Consider the following 23996-nt stretch of genomic DNA (forward strand, 5'->3'; position numbering starts at 1 on the left):
ATTCCCAATTAAGTGAATCAAAAGCCTTCTCTATGTCAACCGCCAGCAGCAGCATAGGAAGGCTCTTGTGATTTACGAAATGGACAATGTTACATATTTTCCTTATATTGGCCTCAATTCACTAATCTTATCTCCTGTCTTTAATAACTCTTCTAGAGTTGTTACCATGGTGATAAGGCATGTAGTATTCAGGAAACATTTTACCTCAGGCAAACCTAAAGTTAACTCTTCTGTCTTTAAGTTAACTCTTCAATCCTTAAAATAACTCCAGAGTTAAAGACAGGCTGTTTATTAACTGCGTGTGAAAATAACTACAGAGGAGGTAAAATAACTACAGAGGAGGTAACTTAAGGAATGAAGAGATAAGAGAACTCTCTCTTATGTGGAGGTAAGTTTTCTCTTGCCTTATTATCTCCAGCATGATCTTAGTGAATTGAGGCCATTATCTGTTCGCTGCCTGGTTCTGACAAACCCTACTTGGTCAGAATTAATTAATGAGGAGAGAAATGTATTTAGTCTATCCGCTAGTAGCTTTGTTAAAATTTTATGATCCAAGTTGATTAATGAAATAGGTCTATAATTTTTGCACATTGTATGGTCTCTACCTTCCTTAGGGATGACAGTTATTGTAGCATTATTTGAGCTTTGAGATATTGGTTTACCGTCCCTGATTGAAGAAAGATACGTCAACAGGTGAGGTGTGATTATTGTTTGAAAGCTCTTGTAGTATTGTCCGTTCAGTCCGTCTGGGCCTGGGGCTTTTAAAGGTTTTAAGTTATTAATGACCTTTAAGATTTCCTAGAGGGTGAAGGGTGCATTAATAAGTTCCAGTTGTTGTTGTGTTACCTGTGGGAGATTGATCTGTTTGAGGAAACCCTGTATTGCATCGGGGGTAGAAGATTTGTTGGCGTATAGTTTTTCATAAAAAACCCGGAATAATTCTGCTATCTTTTCAGGGTTGTGGGTCATTCCTCCTCCGGGGAGTTTAAGGGGGTTAAATTTAAGGGCTCTGTTTTTACCCGCTAGGATTCTGGCTAATTTCGTATTGGCTTTATTTGCCAGGTGATCTCTGTTGCTTCCCAACCATCTGAATGACCTGGCCACCTCCTCTGTTCTAATGACATCTAGTTGTTCCTTTATTGTATTGATTTGTCTTAAGAGAGTAATGGAGCTGTTGGAATGGTAGGTTTCCCATAGGTGGTGTAATTGGTGTTCCAAGGCCACTTTGTTAGCCTCTTTATCTTTCTTGATAGCTTTGGAGAGGCTGAGAAAGTGGCCTCTTATGTATGCCTTATGTGCATCCTCTCCAATTACTGATTGTTGTGTCCTCTGGTTTGTTCATTTGGAAATATTCTGTGAGGAGGTTAGAGATTTTTCCCACTAAGTGGGGGTTTGAGAGAAAAAATGGTGGGACCCTCCATCTCAGTGAGGTGGTAGATTGGCGGGATGGGATAAAAGTGGTGCTTATGATTGAGTGATCTGACAGATCTGAGTGAATAATTGTTGAGCTTTTGATCTTAATAGTGAGTGTTTTGGAGGTGAATATGTGGTCCAATCTAGAGGAGCTATGATGGGGGTGAGAAAAGAACGAGAATTCTTTTTTTTTTAGGATGGGCTTCCCTCCAGGAATCGGTTAAGTTGAATTCCTTGAGCAGTCTTATGAATGATTTAGGGGGTTTAGGCCTTTCTGAGTAAGTCACAGGGGAATTAAGTCAGGGTTTTAAACCGCTTTAATCAGGTGATGGAGAAAAACTGAGTCTTGTAATTCAATTGTGTCTGGTGACATTTATAATAAAATTATGCAGTTTATTTCCCATTTTCTCTAGTCCTGTTCCCCACACATCTTTTTTAGTATAGAATTGTTTTTGGTGGGATAAATGCAATTTAAAAAAAGGTTTGTTTTCATAGCTACTACAGGGTTCTGGTTTATGTTCAAAACTCAGGATCCCTAAAGTTATATCAGTTTCTAGAATACATTTTAAGCTTTTATTTCCCCATATGGTTACTATATACTATAAAAGTTCACATAACTATCTATCCTGCTCCCTAAAAAAGGAAAACAAAGCTATTCAGAAGTTTTGCTATTGATCAGCTTGACACATGTTCGCACCATAAAGGGTACTTACCATTTTTCTGGGGTTCTCGGACTATGCTGTCTGGTTCCAGTTCCTCATGGGACAAAAATACTTTCAAGCGCTTCAATGATACACTTGCCTGTAAATAGGTATAATGGATCAAACACATGTTTAACACAGAACACAATTTAGCACTTTTATTGTTTACAACTGAATTCCCAGTCTCTCCAAACAAAAAAATAAAAATGTAAAAAGAAAACCGATGCATATACAAATCATAGGCTATAATACCTGAGATCTATTTTTCAAGTCTGTTCTTCCATTTAAATATTTCACTTAGGCATAGGGGTTACCTAAGGAATCCTATTAGGGGTAACAGATTTAGGACCACTGACTACGCTGTTCAAATCGTTTTGTACGTCTTTGTTTGCACTATGCCTGCCCCTGACTTCCCATGTCTGAATGTCAACTGCAGCGTCTTCAGAACAGTCTCATATTTCCATTAAAGCAGTCCTAGTCATAAATTGCACGTTACATAAACCAGTAGAATTACAATAATACAATAACATTTGTAAAGCGCTTTTCTCCCATAGGACTCAAAGCGCATACTTGTGTATCAGATTAATACAGGGTTGCAGGCTGGGTTGTGTTACAGAGGAGATAGTCAGATGTTCATAAATGCTAGACTGAAGAGGTAGGTTTTCAGTTTAGACTTAAATGCTTCCAGGGATGGAGCTGTCCTGATTGGGTGTGGCAGGGAGTTCCAAAGTGTAGGGGAAGCATGACAAAAGGCTCTGTGTCCAAAGGTTTTGAGGTTGACACTGGGGGTGATCATGGTGTTATGTCCTTGTGATCTAAGATTGTGGGAGGTGTGATGCAGTTGCAACAAGTCCTTCAGGTATCCAGGGCCCAGATTGTGCAAGGATTTGAATGTCAGTAAGCCAATCTTAAACAGAATTCTCCATTTTATTGGTAGCCAGTGGAGTGAGCACAGGGTTGGTGTTATGTGGCAATGGCAGGGTTGGCTCGTTAACAGCCTTGCGGCGGCATTTTGTACTAATTGCAGGCAGCATAAGTCTTTCTTATGCAGGCCTGTGTAGAGGGCGTTGCAGTAGTCTAACCTTGATGTGACGAAGGCATGAACTAGGGTTGGAAGATCCTCTGAAGGAATTAGGTGTTTAATCCTTGCAATATTCCTTAGATGAAAAGAATTCCTTTCAGCATTTCCAAATCACATGATTCTGAGTAACTGTGGGCCAGATTTATCAAAGAATTACCAACAGTTTTTTCTTTTTAAAAAGTGTAACAGAGCTGAAGAAGCTACAAAAATAAATACTTACCTACTGCTTCCTCTAGCAGCATAAACACATGCTCAGCCCCGGTAACTGTCTCAGTGGCGTCCAGTGTGTCTTCTGCGCATGCACTGACCTGCCACGCATGCGCAGTAGACCCGCACTGATGCGACTGAGCCAGTTACCAGGGCTAAAAACGGCAGACCATGGAAGGACTACGAGAGACTCCCATGTGTTTACGCTGCTGGAGGAAGCAGCGGGTAAGTATCAATTTTTATAGTTTCTTCAGCTCTGGGTTACTTTAAAATAAGTCTGAAGCTAAAAGAAAAAAAAAAATACATAAGGAGAGGGAAGGATCTGGGTCCTATAGAGCCCTTCCTGTTCTCCTCACGGTACCTGCATTCCAGCGCTGGAGCCCCATTAGCAGTCTCCAACTGACGGGTTGGAGACTGCTCACTTCTACCGCTGTGGGAGTTGCAGGCAATCTTCAGGAGCAGGAATATATTTAGATACCTCCCAACTTTGAAATTAGGAAGAGGGACACTTAAGCCATGCCCCTGCCACACTGCTAATCACAACCCAGGTCACCCATACCATAAAGACTTCATAAGAAAGATGCTTTATTTTATAATTCAAACCACACTGCTCCTTTCTATCCTACTAAATGTTCCTTCATATTAACACTTGAAAACAAGATATACATTTAAAGGATGGGGATAAAGATTAGAGAGTCAATTAAACACATTTTTCTGTAGAAAAAAAAATCGATATATTTACATCTGTTGATTTGTATATCTGTCCTGAAAGATCGAGAAATGAGGAAGAGCGAGAGACTGGGTTCCCAAAGAGGGACTGTTCCTCCAAAAGAGGGACAGATAGGAGCTATGTATTTATGCTATTACAACTTCTCTTTTCTTTAGCAATATAGCAGATGTACTGGTTACCTCAGCAACAACAATTTCGCTCACACTCTGAACTGTCTGAGAAACCTTCCTAACGCCTCCTATTTAAGAACAGTTTAACAAGAAAACTGCACTATTTAATGATTTCTTAAGCTGTCTGAGACAAAATATTGGTAGGTTTTTTAGAAATCTGTGCAGACCGGTCTCTGACACTCTTGATAAATGTTCCCCGATGTCCCTTTTTCTTGGTACACATAAAAGCCATAGCTTTCAGTTTTCTAATTTTTGGGTCTGCCATTTATGAGGAAAATGATGTAGAAGCCATGGAAAGGATGGGTCGTAATAAGAGCTTTATTTATTACTCATCAGTAGACAAACACGCATGGTCTTGCGTTAAACCCAGAAAAGACAAAATTATGAATTCAGAAGGTCCGCACACTCAAATGTAGACCAAGTCTGCTGTTTTATTAAAAAAAACAAGACACAATTCCATTCCATAACCAACGATTCTTTTTGGGCCCCGAGGGGTCCCCTTTGTCAAGGTAAACACACAGAATGGTAAACAACAAGCTATTTTGAAGAAAATCAGCATTAATACAGGGAACACACTTAACTGTTTTTATGCATGTTTTATTCACAGGAAAACTGAGAACTCACGATAATCAATAGGCTAGTCCACACTTAATGTGTTTTTTTGCGCGCAGAAAAAAAAAAAAAACGAAAAAAAAAAAAAACACTTGACATTCTGCATGATAATTCTGCACATTTTGTCAGTTTTCTCTATCAATTACATTAGCTGCTGTGAAAAAAACGTGCACTTTTTCTGCATAAAAACACACTTGGTGTGCAGAAGTGTTCCCTGCCTAAGCCTGTGTACATATAAGCCAGTCTGCAATCATTATTATTGATTTCCTGATTGATGAACAAACAGTTGTTTTTGAAACACTACTATTGCTGTGTGACTTACTGAACTTTTTTTATGAAGACTCATTTTGTGTCTTGACATTTTTACCTTCTAAGAATGCTATATTCTGTAGCAGACTTGTGCGCTTCTATAACATGACACGTACATATTAAATATATACTGTATTTAGTGGCGTAGCTAAGGAGCTATGGGCCCTGGTGCAATTTTACATGCCCCCCCCCCCCCCAGCAATATATACATAACAATTGTAACGGTGCACCAAAACCTGCCAAGGACTACAACAGTGTCAGAGGTGCAAATATGGGATGGGAAACAGTTTGTTAAGGATTACTACTATTTAAAGCATCTATAGAAGTGATTATTACCAACACAGGGCCAATAGAGAGATAATATTGTGCTTGAGGGAGGGCCCCTCTGACCCAAGGGCCCTGATGTGATGCTACCTCTGCAACCACTATTGCTACGCCACTGACTTTTTAAAAATTATTTACACACATATACTGTATATTTGATGCATATATAACAAACAAAATTAGTTATGATCCTAGTCATTTTTGTTGCTTTTATGATTGTTAGCATTTATTTATTGTGTTTTCTACAAGAAAATAAATTGTAAAGCTAATGGTTTGTCTATCAGGACTTCATGTTGGCTCTTGTGTACAAACTAAGATGAGACAACTAAGTGACGCAGAAGCTTTCATTACATTGGCAAATATGGCCTTTTTTCACCCTTTCACAGTTCTAAAAGAAAACACAGAAGTAAGAACTTAGCTTCCTGAAGCAGGAGTACGTAGAGCACCTAAAAACATCTATAAACCACAACTAAATCATACAGTCTGTTTCGCAAAAGCATCCTTGGAGCCTTTTATTATACTAAATGGAAAACATCTTTGAAACGCTATGTTCAGCAGTTTGTAGGAACACTCAAGTGCCCTGCCACAAACAACAATGGACTTCAGTTTTATAATGCATTCCAGTGAGTAAAAATACACCAAGGAAAAAAAAAATCTCACTTATAGTTCTAAGCACAGAAAAACTAGCAGGGTTGTCAGACTGGTCATCAGGCAAATGCTAAAACTTTTTTTTTTATATATAGTTTGGAATTTACTGCTTAAGAGTTTTGGTTTAATCATCTTACCTGAACCATGCTGCTGATGACCATAGGTAGCATATTCAATGGAAACCTCAGGATGTTAAATAATGCCAAGGAAACAAACGCCTTCTCGGCATCTAGAACATTGTTCTTGTTACTGAGGACATACACGGCAAATGTGCTCAAAGCAACCTAGAAGTTAAGGAGTAAACACAGTAAGAGCATTTTGCATGTAACAGTAATAATGCATGTAACCGGATAATCCATTTTTAAGAATTCAAACACAATGAAGTTTTTTTTATTAAAGAGAATTTATTTAAATTAGAAAACACAACGAAAAGGCTACGGCCATAGTGGGCATTGCGTGGTATTCCCTGGAAAAGCAGCAACGTAACGGAAAGTAAACGTTGTACCGCATGTTATCCATGCATTGCATCGCATACAGTCAATGAAAAGTAGGCTTTACTGCCACTGTTAACACACTGAATGGGAGTGTCATGTCTACATTGCTACAAAGCATGCAGGAACTATAAAAGAGAACAAAAAGAAATGCACTTGGCAATATGTGGAATCCATTCAGACAAGCAGAGCTGTCTTTTTACTGCTGGTGCTAGACTTCCTATATAGTACAGTAACATAACATTCACTCATGTGAAGTACTGCTATTAGCATAGAGAGCATCAGAGAGGGGTGTACTGGTGACTGCAAGCACACATAACAGGATTTCATTTGATTGGCCAAGTATCACTCTGAATCACAACACATGCAAGCTGTACATGAACATGCTGCAGGCCGTAGGTCCACATTTAAACACATTCCTGTCCTCCCATCTGCGGTGTTCCGCCTGTCTTCCCTCATCTCACAACTAAAGTAAACATGAACCCAGCCCAAGTGTATTTTCCATTTACGATGTTCCATTTATAAATACCTGTAAATGGAACAATACATATTTTATCCTAACGTGGGCATAATATATTTGCTTCACCAGAGCAGTGACTGTTATTTCTAGCTTTGTGGGGAGTTCACCGTTCTGAGCCTCCTATCCACCATAAAAAGAGAAGGTCTGTGAAAAGGATTATCTGGTATGCTATGAATAAAGCTGCACAGAAAGAGCATTACACTGCTGTAGGCAACACATTTCTACCAATTTACCTAAAACCTGTAGGAATCGTATTAAAAGATTGCTAGCTCCTCACATATGCAAACAAACCAAATGTCAGGTTTATGGAGGTGTGCTGTATTAACAGAATACTTCACCTTGGTTTCATAGTCAACCTACAGACAGAAATGGTGATAAAGGGCTGGTTCACATGGATGGTAGAGCTGTGAAGTAGTTACTACCTGCCAAGAGGATGAAGCCACCATAGAGGTGTTAGTCAGGCATTTGGGGGGAAAAAATCTATGCATACCAATATCAGGCATTTGAAAAGCTTTCTCAGTTCTTGGTCAAACATCTGCAAAAATGTTACAGGTCTGTTTTTCCAAAATGTAGGAAGACTTGCTTTACCAGCTTTCCAAAATGCCTTCAAATGCTTAAAGAGGAACTCCAGTGAACATTTTACTGTTGGCAGGTGATGTAGCTGCTGCATGGTTTTTGGCAGTTGGAAACAGCTGTAAACAGCCATTTCCCACAAAAGCTCGAACTTTTCTTGTGGGAGGGGTTACTTGTGGGAGGGGTTTCACCACAATATCAGTCATACAGCGCCCCCTGATGGTCTGTTTGTGAAACGGAATAGATTTCTCTTGTAAAAGGCGGTATCAGCTACTGATTGGGATAAAGTTAAATTTTTGGTCGGAGTTTCTCTTTAAAACATATTTTTTAAGTGCTTAGTAAGTGTTTGCCAATTAACCAACCTCAGGTTAACAATGCCAGAAGCTACCTTTAAAAAAAACCCACTATGGCTATGTACACACTATAGAATACTGTAGCCCGGGGGGTAATTAGGACTAGATCCCATGGGAAATAGTTTAGGGCCGATGCTGTATAGATCTGACACTAGCCTGCAGGCTAGAAACATCTGTTACTAAGGAGGGAAAAAAGAGGGATGACGTGGCGCATGCTGGAGTGGCTTCTGATGGGTGGGGTGAGTGAAGGATTGTTTCCAAAATATGTGTGTGTGTAAGTGTGTGTGTGTGTGTGTGTGTGTGTGTGCGTGCGTGCGTGCGTGTCGGATACCGCCCAATGACAGTATAGTTTTTATTGAAAAAAAAAAAGAGGATACATGATTTGGGGGTCATAAGTAGGGATAAAGTTATTGCTGATTAAACTGGGACATAGCTAAAACATGAAAACGGCTCTGATCGACAAGAGCGAAACAAGGACTAGATGTGAAGTGGTTAAATCACAATAAGACCATAGGACCCCAGAAAAGTCCTATTCTGGATTAGGATTATAAATTGTTTATCTCAGAGATAACACTTCAGGCTTGTTTTCCCAGGATTTTTTACCATAGGACAAAAAAAAAAAAAAACTGTAATTTGCAAATGGTAATTTATTTATATGCAATGACAGCATCATATACAAGCTATAACATTTTGCTAACAAATCACCCTGGCACTGCCAACATGAGAGCAGCATGTATGATCATGCGACTTATAAACTCCACTGTCTGCACACACCATCGTAAAAAGCCGTGATGACTTTGTGTACTTAGATTCATGAAATTTAAAAACACATTATACAGTGTGATGCATACCAGAAAAGGTGCGCAGACCCAAGTAAATGTGCCCACTGCAGACAAGTAAGCAGATTTCTTCAGCACTTTCAGCTCCTCCTGTCGGATTCCTAGCACTTTTTCCTTGAAGGCTAGCTCCCAGGCATAGAGCTTCAGTACTTTGATGCCATTTAATATCTCATTCATCAGCTTAATTCTGTTGTCTTTGCACTTCATTTGGACAACCTAGAAAACAATATATGAGTTAGAAGTGTCTACGGTAACAGGTTACACTACCTCTAGAAGGGTCTGATAACCATTAAAAAAAAAACACAAACAAAATAAAAAAAAAAACACTTCCTGTCTTTCGGTTAGGTTTCAGCCTCTAGTGTTTTGCGGTAAACACTACTTTAGTGTTAATAAATGAACACTAGAAGCCGGGATTGGGCAAGATGCTTTTCCACTGCCAATACACTCTGCAAGGGGACACGGGGGAGAGAAGTCAGCCATTACACACTAGGGAAACATGCTATGGGAGACAGAGAAGCCCGCAGGTACGATGCATGTGAGAGGAAGGGGGGGCAACTAGACACCAGTTAATGTCATAAGGGGGGGCTGGTGATGCTGTATGGGGGAGGGAGGGGGGACCACTAGACACCAGGCAACGTATGAGGCAGAGGGGACACCGAGTGATTCTGCATAAGTGAGGGACCACTAGACAACAGGCAACATATGGGGGAGATAGCCATGTATTCCCTCAAAATTGAGCATCTTGTATTGAGTCCCCAGATAAAACTGGGTGTACTTGCTGCTGCTGCAAGGTTTGTTGGAGACCAGCAGGCATTAACCTGGAGTTGTCTGGGAAGGAGAGAAGGGAGCAGCTTTTGTGGAAGTCTGGAGTGTGGTGCAGCGGCATGCATAGACAGGATGAAGGAGAAGCATGGATGTGGATATGCCAGTACTCATACAGCTGTGTAGACAGCAGTGTCTAAGTAGATACCTGTATCTGTATCGTTTGATAGAGGCGGATGCTGCACATGTTAATGTTGATCTGGCCACACGTGTATGCTAAATACAGACAGTGGTGTGTTGTGCAATAATCTCTCGGAATTGATTTAAGGATATCGACAGTGGACGCTGAGTGGGAGGTGGTTGTGAGCAGAAAGTCCAGGTGGTGATAATACGCAGTTGCTGTCTGTGAGTAGAGGCAGCAATCATAAAGGGTAAGCATTCTAGCCATTTTTGGAGTGTGTGTTAGGCTCTTTGCAAAAGGTGAAGGCAGGTAACCCAATAATCACTGGTGGGTACACTGGGCATTGGACTGCCTCCATAAGTCTTCACCATGTTTTGTTTGATTTTAAGGAAAACTGGATTTGAAGACAACAGGAAGAAACTGGTCATGTATGGTCTAAGGAGAACATTCTAAAGAGGACCGATTTCCTTTTAGGGTGATAAGAATTGAACAAACATGTGGGCAGCGCACTCAACCTTCTTTTGTATGTATGTTTTGAGTGTAATGTAACACCACTGGTGGTGCAGCAATCCAGCATTACTATTTGAGGGATGGATATGAGCTAGGAGAGTGTATCCATAACAAGCATTAATATATGGGGGTGGGGGGGACACCACTAGACACCCAGTATGGTGTATGGGGAAGGACGAACCACTGGAAAACAGGTATGCTGCTGGGGCAAGGGAGGAGGAACCATTAACCATCAGAGAACATTGTATTGGGGAGGGGGGGGGGGGGGTACCACTAGACACCAGGGAATGCTACTGTACATGGGGGAGGGAAGGGGCCCACTAAACCACCAGAGAAATGATAAAGAGATGTTGTTAAAAGTAGCGGAATGAGTTTCTAACCTAGGTTTATACTAGGTGTACTTTGGTATACTAGGTGTCTGAAGGTAAAATTAAGCACCTTGGTTTAAACTCTGATAAGTTTATATTCGAGAATATACTAATCACTTAGGCCTAGTGCACACCAGAGCGGTTCGGCTGCAGTTTGCGATCCGCTTGCGGGTGCGGATCCGCTAGGGTAATGTATTTCAATGGGCTGGTGCACACCAGAGCGGGAGGCGTTTTGCAGAAACCCATACTCCCGGGCTGCTGCAGATTTTGGATTGCGAATGCGTTTATGCCTCAGTGATCTCCCCAGAGCATTTCAAGTGGGCGCGCCGCCCGGGTGAATCATTTAGCCGCCCAGGTGATTCATTTGACCACCCGGATTATTTACATAGCCTTTTGCAAGGCTGAAACTTTTTGATGTTCACATTAACACAGCAGCGCTCTGTCAGAGCAGTTTGCAGCCTCCCCCCTCTCCTCCTCCCCTCTTTCCTATCAGCGTGGTGGAGGGGCGGGGAAAGCACAAGAACTGAGCACAGCGCAGATGAGCCGGAACTGCGGGAACTATGAAGGAGCTGGTGAGCGGCCGTACACAGAAGGAGCAGAAAGGTCTTGAATTCCTTCTGGTAAATCATTTATCTCCCCGGCCACTGCAGTGGGCAGAAGCGTCCCTCCTCCTCTCCTTATCAGTGCAGAAGTACAAGGCCCCCTATCCCCCTTTCATTCATCAAATAAGCTTTAAAGCGTGGACTCATTAACACATCAAAAAGTTTATTTACTCTAAATTAGTTCAAGCATTAAGAATTCACAACACATTCGGAATATACCCCATTAAACACTGCAAAAGATGTCATGATAAATAAGCATTTTACAGCCAGCTGCAAGAGGAGCCTGGTACTTGGCATTCACTCTGGCTCCTGTCTCACTACATACACATAACACTGCTGTCCCTGCACTTAATCACAAACTACCAAATGTCTTTCTCTGATTGTTCAGTTATATCGTTGCAACATCCAGCTTTCGCAATCTGCACATGAATGGCTAAATGTTTAGTTTAGCTGTCTTGTCTCAGCTGTTATGCTTAGTACACAACGATGCAATTTTCTGTCAGATTAACAGTCAATTTGATTATTTCCGACAGGTCTAATCTGATTTCCACTCGTTCTGATCACTTCTATACAAAATCGATCAGAAAAACAATCAAAAATCAGATCAGACCTGTCGGAAATAATCAATTTGAACACCAATCTGAATGAAAATTGCATTGTATGTACTAAGCATTATAAAGAAAATCTAACTTGTATGCTCACAAATTAAGTTAGCCTTGTTTTTGCTAAATTCCCCTCTGGGGTTCTCACCACCCCTGGTGTCTGCCTGTGTGATCAGCTTTAGTCGGCACTGTTCTCCAGCTCCTAGTGTGTGTACAGCAGCAGGAGTCATGTACATAGCATGCGTGGTGAATGATGTCTGGTCATTGTCACAGTCATATATGTGATGTTGGGGCTATGGCACTAAGGCCCCATTCACACTGGACTGCTTTTCAGGGGATTTTCCAGCTCTTTGCTGATCGCCAGACAACCCAGTAGCAAGCATCGTGACCTTACTTCACCACCCGGCTACTTTTCCATGCCACCCGGCTGGAAAATATTTCTGGGGAGAACACTGTGCCTCAATGTTAAGTATAGGAAAAACGCAAACCGCTCTGAAAAACGGCACTTCAGAGCGGTTTGCCAGGCGTTTTTTGTTACAGTAGCTGTTCAGTAACAGCTTTACTGTAACAATACATAAAATCTACTACACCAAAACCGCTACACAAAACCGCAAAATGCTAGCTGAAACGCTACAGAAAAATAAGAATAAGCGTTTCAAAACCTGCTAGCATTTTGCGGGTCTGCTAGCGGTTTTTGGTGTGCACCAGCCCTCAGAACAGAAAAGTAGACTGGAACATAAGGTCAGTAACATGCAACTAAAAGGGATGCTCAAGGAGCAAATCATTCTGAGATTATTTGATATGTAATTATGCATATTTTCAATGTAAACATTTGCAGCCTGAAAAATAGACCAAAAGAAGCCAAGATGCACTTTGATCGGTTAGTTTGTCAAACTGCAAAAATTTGCAGACATCCTGGACAGCCAGGACACATCGATCCTCCGGTTCCCCCACAGTGAGTCAGTTTTGATTCAAGAGACTAGTCAGTCAGCGGCCCACTGCGTCTGCACGGCCTTCATGCTCCCGGCGATGGGGGCGTGAATGAGGACACGTGTGGCAAGGTCCAAGAAGGTGCACTGGCCACCAACTGGCCATAAACAAAAACTAGCTTGCTGCGGGGAACCAGAGGATCGATTTGTCCCAGCGTGGGCACAGGATTTCTGCAAAGGGCCAGTAGGAGCCCTAGGTAAGGTAAACTCGCTCTCGCTCGCTCGCTCTCCCTCCCCCCCCCCCTCCCAGTTAAGGTTCCCTTGAAGTGTAGTATTTTTTGAACATCCTTCCTCCAAACCCTTCCGCTACACCAATATTTACTGATTTACCATGCCCAGATAGATAGCGATTGCTTTGGGCGACAGCGTAGGCTTGATCATTATACAAACACGCTGGTCAACTATGTCAAAGAACCTGTTTTGTCGATAGACCAGGAAGAATGAAGGATGAATGTGTCAAGTGCTCTATTGCAGGAACATAAATACTGTTATACTATCTATCTATACTATCTTTGATTGTGATCAATATGATGGATCATAAACACCAGAGCACACCTGTATATCACAGTATATTTTTTTTAGCAAGAACCTATTCCAGACAATCTTTTCGAATGACAAAAACCTGGTGTGTGTACACAGCTTTCCAAGGGACATTTATTGTCGTTTTATTTTCAGTACTCTATCCAGGCAACAGCGAAACAAATGGCACAACTTTTAACACGTAGCCTAAACAAGTTCCTAAACTAGTGGTCTTGCAGTACTATCACATAAACAAACATTTGAAGTCAGAAGTTTACATTTAGTTTGTGTGAATTGTTCACTTTACAAACCCTTAACAAATGGTACACTAACAAACTAACCAGTTACAATAGAATTTAAAGGGAACCCGAGGTGAGAGGGATATGGAGGCTGCCATATTTATTTCCAACAATACCAGTTGCCTGGCAGTATACTGATCTTGTGTCTTTAACCTCCTTAGCGGTAACCCCGTGCTGGACACGGGGTGAGCCGCCGCGGAGGATTTCTCAGGCCCTGCTGGGCCAATTTGCATAATTTTTTTTTTCAAACACGCAGCTAGCACTTTGCTAGCTGCGCGTTTGGTCCGATCGCCACCGCTAGCCGCCGATCCGCCACGATACAGGGCCTGCCCCCGCATACCCCTTGCACAGCCTGGCCAATCGCCGCCAGGCTGTGCTATGGGGTGGATTGGGACTCCCTGTGACATCACTCAGTTCGTCACCATGGCAACGGGGGAAGCCCTCAAGGAAATCCCATTTATAACGGGATTTCCTTATGGGCAAGCGTGCCTGCGCCGATCAGACAGCACGGGGGGGGGGGCCGCAGGGAGGGGGGAAGCATGTAGCTAGCGCTAGGCTCACTACATGCTATAAAAAAAAAAAGAAGTAAAAAAAAAAAGTAAAAAAAAACCCTCCTTGTGGCCGCGGGAAGGTTAGTACTTTAAGCCATAGACCCTGCACAAGCATGCAGCAGATCAGGTACTCAGATTCAGGTTTTACTGGATTAGCCATATGCATGTTCCGGGGTTTTGACTCAGATACTACTTATGTCAGAAGATCAGTAGGGCTGGCATTGTTTACAAGGAATACAAATTTGACAGTCTCCATATCCCTCTGACCTCGGGTTCCCTTTAAAGAGGAACTGTAACGACAAAACGGCCCCTGGGGGGGTACTCACCTCGGGTGGGGGAAGCCTCAGGATCCTAATGAGGCTTCCCACGCCGTCATGCGTCCCTCGGGGGTCTCGCTGTAGCCCTCCGTGCAGCGGTGATGCAATATTTACCTTCCTGGCTCCTGCGCAGGCGCTCTGATGCCTCTCGGCGCCGAAGTAGGCGGAAATACCCGATCGCCGTCGGGTCTGCTCTACTGCGCAGGCGCAAGTTTCCGGCGCCTGCGCAGTAGAGCGGACCCGACGGAGATCGGGTATTTCCGTCTATTTCCGTGCCGAAAGTCGCCACAGCGCCCCCGCTGGAGCCAGCAAAGGTAAATATTGAACTGACAGTCGGCACAGTCGCCGGCTGTTCGGAGGGCTGCGGCGAGACCCCCGTGGGACAGAGGACGGCGTGGGAAGCCTCATTAGGATCCGGAGGATTCCCCCACCCGAGGTGAGTACCCCCCAGGGGAGGTTTTTGTTGTTACAGAGTCTCTTTAAGGCATCTAGTTTGTGCAGAGCACAAGTAATTGTTGCCAATGTTTACAGATTATTTCACTTTTTTTATTGACTACTTAAAATTATATTTAAAAACCTAAAAATTATAGTTCAATTGAATCAAAAGTTTACATATACAGTACTCAGTGAATGGAGTTAATAATAAATTATTAACTAAGCATTACTACATTTGGTAATGCAGAAAACAGCTGCTTTTACTGATCACCTTGCAAAATGCCAATACACTAAACCTATTACCACACTGAAAAGTAAAATTACTGACTAGTGAGGCAAGTTACCGACTTGAAATACCTCAAGACATGTCAAGAAATTGCAATTTACAATTATAGCATGCATACCAAGGGCTGTACCTTAGAGACCTCATATCCCATTGTCCTCCAGGGTTAAAGTGCAAACACAAGCTTAAAGTGCATAGGAAGGAAGAATGAACCAAAAATGCATTGTAACAATGGCCAAAAGGGTTTGAACACTTTCCAGTACTACAAAAGACATAATTTTAGGTAAAATAAAAGCCAGTCATCTTGATTGTACCGCTCTGTTTAAAGGGAACCTAAACTGAGAGGGATATGGAGGTTTCCTTTTAAACCATACCAGTTGCCTTGCAGTCCTGCTGGTCTCTTTCACTGCAGTAGTGGTTGAATCACAGACCTGAAACAAGCATGCAGCTAATCCAGTCTGACTTCAGTCAGAGCACCTGATCTACATGCTTGTTGAGGGGGTGTGGATAAAAGTATTATGGCTCGTCTCCACTAGTGCGGCGTGCGTCTCGCAGACGCACACCGCACTGAGTCGGTGGGCGGGATCGCAGGCGAATCCCATGAGCCATGCCATGCACGGCTATGGGATTTGCAGCCTCCATGGCGAAATCTGCGGGGGGTTCCGGGCGAATCGCTTCCGCAGGCGATTCCGCCGCAGCGCCGTCATCCCCTATGGCAGTTTCCCCGTGCGAATGATGTGCGGGGAAACTCTGCAGAATCGCGGCGAAACCGCCCTAGTGGAAACGGGCCCTTAGAGACACAGGATCAGCAGGAGAGGCAGGCAACTAGTATTTTAAAAGGAAAAATCCATATCCTCAGTTTAGGTTCCCTTTAAATGTAAAACTCAGTGTGAAGGGTTCATAAATACCCCAATATGTGTCAGCTCGGTCCTTCTACCCAGAGGGATACGGTAATCCTTTTCTCCATTGAGCTAGAGAAGTCTAATATGAAACGGACAGAATAGGTGAGGTGCATGGACTTGTGTTCCATGTATCCACAGTATCCCATTGAAAACATTTCATACAAGCCTTTGGATTTCCTTCATAAGCAAAGTAGTTAGGCTAAATCTACAATGTATTCACATTGAAAATCATTCCGAAAACAAAAATTAAAAGGGGAAAAAAAAAAAAAAAAAAAACATCTGGCATTTCTCAACCATCTACACAGAGGCTCTTTGACCAAGAGGGACATCTGCAACAATTTCAGAAGCAAAACTAAAATATTTACCATGCAGGTCAAGTCCTGGAGATTTTCTTATCTGTAATTTTTGTTAAATTCTGAAACTGTTTTGTTTTCCATCAATTCCAAGGTTGTTTTAGTATGTACTGACTTGAACAATAAATCAGGACATGTAAAATTGCATATTTTCCTGTTTGGCAAAGATTTTCTGCCTTTAGTATTCTATTCAGCTGGTTGTGCAAGCAACTGGCAATATACGTATCCAGCATCAGGCAATTCCTGCCCCTTGCCCGAATACTGGGGGGAAAAAAGCCAAAATCCATCAGACCTGTCAGTCTCCTGACCGAGCTCCTGACCTACCCTTACAAGCTTACTGTATTTATTTGGTGAGCGACACAAAGATATTGGTTACAGAGTGCAAAGCAACACTGCTGGAAATCATGTTGGTCTAGTCCTCTGCAACTTCCACTGAATCCATCTGTTCTTGGAACCAGGGCTGTGGAGCCGGTACAAAAATCCACCGACTCCGGCTCCTCAGGTTAGGATTCCACTGACAGACTCCTAATTTGCATATTACAATTTTGTTGATTGAAAGTATGTAACATGAAATGCATCTCTTAACTGCCAACACTTAGGAATTTTAAAAGACAACTGAAGTGAGAGGGATATGAAGGCTGTCATATTTATTCCCTTTTAAACAATACCAGTTATCTGGATAGCCGGCGGATCTTCTGCCTCTAATACTATTAGTCAGACCAAAACTAGTCCTTGGTAAGAGTACTTGCAGAAGGTACAGACAGCAACAAAGAACGTCTATCAGTCCCTAGGCAATGTAACTGTGGGTACATGCAAGAGTGATGTGCAGGTACTCTGCAGGAGAATGAGGCTATTCTTTCTCTATTACACATTCTTCATGCACAATCTGAACTAGATTTATGGGTGATAGACCACACCTCTGTGTTCAATGTGCACAATATTCTCAGTGGATTCCCTGCAGCTCTGTGGGGAGTGAATATGTAGAGTATAGTACTACTGTGTAACAAAGTAAACCTGAGACAGATGAAATTAAAGTTTTATACATACCTGGGGCTTCCTCCAGCCCCCTTCAAGCTAATCAGTCCCTCGCTGTCCTCATCCGCCACCTGAAACTTCTGCTATGGGTCCAGTTACTTGAGCCAGTCGGGCGTAGTGCGCATGCAGATTGCGCAGATGCAGAGTGCTCCTGGCTGTGGACGCGGCCGGACTGCGCTGACTGGCTGAGTTACCGGGACTCATAGGAGAAGATCAAGGAGGACGACAGTGAGAGACTGATTAGCCTGAAGGGGGCTGCAGGAAGCCCCAGGTATGTATAAAAAAAACAAAACACAAATTTCATCTGTCTCAGGTACCCTTTAATTCGTAGTCATCAAACCAAATTTTAACAACCTATCACATTATTTTATTTCATGAGCAAAGGGAGCTCATAAATTTGCATAAACCAGCATCAGCGCAGAATTATTTCCATCTCATTGATCCTCATCGTCATCTCTATTAGTGACACAGCTACACATCAGGCTTTATTCTTACAGCATAGATGTTATTTAGTTTATATAAAAGATTCCCGTGCACACATCATATATACAGTCACAATCAGATATGTATATCTGACTTTGAAAATACTGGGACTGCTTTATTGAAGCAGCACAAGTAACCATTTTTTGATTTGTTTATTTCATTTTGGTGGACTAAGCAGAGCTATTACTCTCTATATAAATTATTTATGATGACTATTATCTGAGAAATAGAACATTTTAATCATATGTTCTACTTTAATTGCAGTTTAAATTCATTAGGAGTCGGAGTCTGTGCATTTTTCCCAACTCAGACTCCAGGTACCCAAAAATTGCTCTGACTCCTCGACTCAGACTCCACAGCCCTGCTTGGATCGGCTGTCCATAATCCCTCCCACCGGGCCCTGCAAGCACCTGGGTGAATGGCTAAATGACAACATCAATTCCCATTCTATACTGCAAGAGGCCTGTGACCTATCTACTCTCTCATTACACATTTGACTGTGAAGAATGTTAGCAGTAGCAACTTACATATTCCTCTCACTTTAGGAAACAAGGGTACACACTTCTGTACCATCATTTGTATTGCTTCTACTCAGCTGAACAAGTATAAAGTCTGTTTAAACACTGCATTGGCTGTGTCACTGTCCGAAGACTCAGTAAATGGAGAAAACAGAACCATACGATACATACAAACACTGCTACTAGCAGTTCCCTTATCTATTCCTAAAAGGTCTGTGAAGCAGGAAAAACACATGAAACTATATGTGGGTAAAATAAAGGTTTTTACAATAACTATACTCCAAACTATGGCAATCAAGTTCAACATGAGTGCAAAGAAAATGTAATGTTTATTGTATCTGGTCTGGCAAGCTTCCTGGTAGTCTACATTTAATAAACCATATGTCTGATCTAATTTTTGCCATTTTAATGTAGCACCATTATGTGGAAGGGCTGCAGCCAGTCCCACTCCTACAGTTATGATTTCACTGATATCCAGTGAAAAGAACGGATCGCAGACATGAAAAAAATGATGTGTAACTAACCTGATACTTCCTTGTCTTCATTGCAATCACAGCATTCACTGGTACCAAAAGGATCATGACAGCAACTCCTGCCAACACAGAGGGGCCCAGGTTCTAGGGGGGAAAAATAAAGCAAATTATTGGTACAAAACATCAGTTTTAGAGATGTGCAATGTGCATGAGAGGTCTGCCCCTGCATTCATCTTCCTCGCTGTATTCAAACATACCTGTTATTTGTCCTGAAAGATTTGGCTTCCAATGTTTTAGCTTGCAAATGAAAGAAATATGGCTAGACGGTACAGGTAATCATGCAAATATTTACTAAACAAGGCTGTGTGTTTTTATTCTCCCCATCTCAGAGCTATGCTAGGGTTATTGAAGAATGGAGTCCACAAATTCTGCCACCAGTATCACATTACTTGAGACGTAGCAGGAGTATTGTACCGTGCTATCCAGTAGTGAAAGCATAAAGGAATGGAGTCTGAAGAAGGCTTATTAGCTTGTTCTAAGTTTTACCATTTACTGGCTCATCCTGACTCAAAACTTCTTGCCATTACTACAGTCGGTGACAGCTCGTCAAAAAGCTTACTGGGGGAAGGAGGACGGGAACCATTTATGACTCGGGACTAAAGCTACATTATATAGCTAGAATTTCTGTTGCCTTAAAAAAAAAAAAAAAGTTTTTAAGGGCCTGAGCCCACTGAGCCCACTAACGCAGTTGTGTCCGCTTTTCAGAAACACATCAGTGTTACATATGCTGAAAAGTGGACACAACTGCGTTCCAGGGCTTAGGGCCTTATTGTTTCAATTGACACCTTTGTAACCATTGCTTTACTGCTAGGCCCCTGAGCAAACCGCTTGTTTTGATCTCTGGAGAGGGAGCAGAGAGGACGAGCATGAGGTATGGAAGGAATCTCAACAATAGTTTCTGCAGGTGCCAAAACAGTGAAACTGACAGAAATAATAACCTGGAGAGAGGCCGTAACTCTTCCAGACTAAAAGGAAAAAAAACAAAAACAAAAACACCATATAAACACATTTTTACATACTTCAACCAATTCAGATTCATAGCTGTAACTCATGTCTAAATTCGCCCTCCTAAAGATTCCAGGAGTTGAGAGTCACATCCTACATTTCATGCCATCGCACACTTGTGCACGCTCCTATCATTACCACTCGTGCACAGACTTAAAAGTGAATGACTGCTCTATATCAGCAATCATTCACTAAAAGTAATAAAAAATAATAAAAAAAAAATGGTTTAAAGCGTCAGGGTCACCGTAAATATATTTTTATAATTGTGGCACCTGAAAATTAGAAAGGGGGGGGGGGGGGAAGAGGAAACATTACTCAAAGAAAGCCTAGGCTGTCACGAAAACAATAGATATACCGTATATAAGTCTACAAATGAAGGTTTGACTCACTAAATAAAAGTATAGGAGATGACTTATACAAGAGTCGGACCTAAATTTCTGGCGCATAACCGAGAGGGCCCACCTGTCTCTCAACCGTTGCAGTGCGAGCTGCAGTGGCTGGCATGCTTTATAAACCACCACCACCCCCCCCCCCCCCCGCTGTCAGCTATTGCTTGGAAAAGCACTCATTTGTATAGAGACCAGACCAGAGGAGGAAGCTGGAGGGTCTCCACACAGAGGGATTGAGGATACTTGCTGGCCAGACCGGGAGGCCAGACGGGGGAGACCCCGTGGCAAAAACTCTATGCTTTCAAACTATGCTAAGGTGCAAGTATTGGGTTTCAATCTGCATATGGTGACTGCTGCAAGGGTGGAACGGATCGTTCAGGCGAGGGGAGCCTTGAATGCCCCACATGCGCATCTGACCATTGTGATTTGTGGTCCAACAAACTTGGTGAGCTACTCTCCATTAGGTGTTGGTGGTGGGAGTGACACACTGTTTACTACGCAGCGCTGGTCAAGCTTATGTGAAGTCTTTATCTGTGTGTGATACTACAAATGGAGAATACTGGCAAGCGAACACACTTTGTAAGCAAAAAGACACACTGATGTTTACACAAGTTTCCCAAAAGACACTGGATAAACAAATCATTTTTAGCACTTCAAAATATAGATATCCAGGCAAACTGAAAATGCTGTCTGAATGTCAGAAAGTAAATCTATTCAGTCACATACTTCTCCAGAAAGGTCTGGGCACTGAACTGCAGTTGATATTCACGTTAGTAAAGCACACCTAAAGTGAGAGGGATATGGAGACTGCCACATTTACTTCCTTTTAAGCAATGCAAGTTGCCTGGCTATCCTCCTGATCCAGTAGATCAGACCTTTGTCATTCTTGTCAAATTTGACAAAAATCAGTTGCCTGCTTGCTTCAGGTGTGTGATTCACACACTTCTGCAGCCAAATAGCTCAGCAGTAGTAGTATTGTTTAAAGGGAAATAAATAAGGCAGCCTCCATATACTTCTCGTTTCAGGTTCCCTTTAAGTGCCATTTGCCAGACAAAGCCAGTATCCCAAATGCACAGTTTAAAACCACATTAGAAATGTATTAAAAAAAATTGTCAGGTTCCAGTAAATCAAATAAAATATTCCAACCGTGCAACAAGACCCCAACACCAAAGTTCAAAAGTTCAAATATCAAAACCAGTGCAATAAAAAAAAATAATATATATATATATATATATATATATATATATATATATATATATATATATATATATATATATATATATATATATATATATAAATAAAGGACACAACAACTAGTAGAGAATCCGTAAAGGGAATCTGACGCAAGAGGTGTATGGAGGCAGACATATTTATTTCCTTTTAAACAATACCAGTTGCCTGGCAACTCTGATGATCCTCTGCCTCTAATACTTTTAGCCATAGCACTGAACAAGCACATGCAGATCAGGCGTTCCTAACAAAAATCTGACAAGATTATACCTCTTTCAGGTGTCTGATCAGACAATATTGCAGCCAACAAAATCAGGACTGCCAGGCAACTGGTACTTTTTAACCTCCCTGGCGGTATGATTCTTTCTAGATTTTGGTGTCCAAAAGCGGTACAATTTTTTAAATTTGCCCTTAGACCCCTAAATTCAGAAATAAATCATATCACAGAGAGATCTGCAGCAGCTCCTGCATACAACTCACCTCCCTGGGATCCTGTGCTGCACTTCCTCCTCCTGTCCTCGATGTGGAGCTCGACCCCTATGGTGAGATCGCAGTCTGTTGTCATGGCAAACTGCAATCTCACCCGAGGGATCTAGAGCCTCCGAGGACCAAACATATCCAAGTTGATACAGGATTATTTAAGCAGCTTGAAAATGGACCAATCAAATCCTACCTTGGTATGACTCAAATGGTCCATTTTCAAGCTGCCTAAATTTGCATCTGAAAATTTGCACAATCCTGCTTCAAGATGAAAGGATTTGCATCTTATTGACCATCCTTAAAGTGGAATAAAACTTTGACATAACATTCAATAAAAATGTATTTTCCTACTTTTTATTACCCATACAGTTACCATATTTCCTTTTGTGCACAAGTAATATTGTCCATTTACAAATTACAAGTTCCCAAAGTACAGTTTATCTGCTCTGAAAGCTGCCCTTGCAATTTATTCAAGCTGCTTTTATTATATATTAAAATCTTCAAGTGAGCTCTTCTGAACTTTGTGCATGCTTGAGGCACAGAAAGCTTAAGATTGTAACACAGGAATGTACACAAACTAACAAACATTTATATTGCGCTTTTCTTCTGGCAGACTCAAAGCACAAGAGCTGCGGCCACTAGGGCCCATTCTTTAGACAGTAGCAGTGTAAGGGAGTCTTGACCAAGGTCTTTTACTGAATAGGTGCTGGCTTACTGAACATGAAGAGCAGAAATTTGAACCCAGGTCTCGTGTCAGAGGTAGAGCCTGGTGTAACTTAACGGCCAAGTTACACCATCCAGCCACTAAACAAAAGATAATATCTTCTCTTCAGATGTGGATCATAATCTGAAGAGGTTTTCCAGTGCAGAGCAAAGTGCTTTGTTTAACTGTTTGAATCCTGTTCTGCTACCAAAGTATTTTCTGGTTGTAGGTTTAAAAGCTGTAAGTAATCTCTTAGAGCAAAGAAGAAATGGCCATGAGCCCTGGGTTCACAACGCTGCAGGCTCTGGTTCTGTGTGTCTCAGCACAGAGCAGGGAGGTGGGTAAAAGGTGTGGGAGTGGCAGAGCTGCCCAATAAGAGCTGGAGAAGGGGCGTTCCTAACAACAGAGTGGGCGTTTTTCAGGAGTGCATCTCCTGCAAAGCAAATAAATAAAATTTATATTGCACTTTTCTCCTGGCGGACTCAAAGTGCTTAAAGGGGCCTAAATAAAACACTCATTAAGTAACATTAGTTATGTTAATTCAAATAGATAGGTAATATAATCTCTTAACCACCCCATTTTAAAAGAACAGGCAAATGTTTGTGATTTCATCTTTTGGTTGAAAAGAAGTGACAGGGAGCATGAGACATTTCCAACTGTCCTGTGACCGGATAAACCCTCCAAACTGCGCACGCTGGGCTTCAAATCTCAAATTCAAAATAAAAAAAAACCTAATTTTGCGTAAAAACAGCAGAGGGAGAACAACAACATTGAAAATCCAATCATGCTTTGCACACCATCAGGGGAAAAATGCCTGGGCAGATGTCTTTGATGGGGTGGACCTTAGCTTCTGTGCAGCTACAAATGAGGCTTGGGTAAGAAAAACTAAGTTCTGATGCTGTGAAACTGTTAAACACCAAGCCTTTTCAGTGCTGCTGAGTAGCAGCTTAGTCTGGAGGTTCACTTTAAGTTGCAG

The 23996-nt window shown here is 42.0% G+C and overlaps 1 protein-coding gene across 1 annotated transcript in view; it reads right to left on the minus strand.

Annotated features, from left to right (window-relative positions):
* Positions 1-23996, minus strand: part of ABCC1 (ATP binding cassette subfamily C member 1 (ABCC1 blood group)) — a 303768-nt gene that overhangs the window by 137829 nt on the left and 141943 nt on the right. Inside the window, 4 exon segments of the mRNA XM_068244766.1 lie at positions 2127-2214; positions 6333-6479; positions 8984-9187; positions 19205-19297. Coding sequence (XP_068100867.1) covers positions 2127-2214; positions 6333-6479; positions 8984-9187; positions 19205-19297 — 532 coding nt within the window.

The sequence above is a fragment of the Hyperolius riggenbachi genome, chromosome 7 (assembly GCF_040937935.1).
Source record: "Hyperolius riggenbachi isolate aHypRig1 chromosome 7, aHypRig1.pri, whole genome shotgun sequence".
NCBI lineage: Eukaryota > Metazoa > Chordata > Amphibia > Anura > Hyperoliidae > Hyperolius > Hyperolius riggenbachi.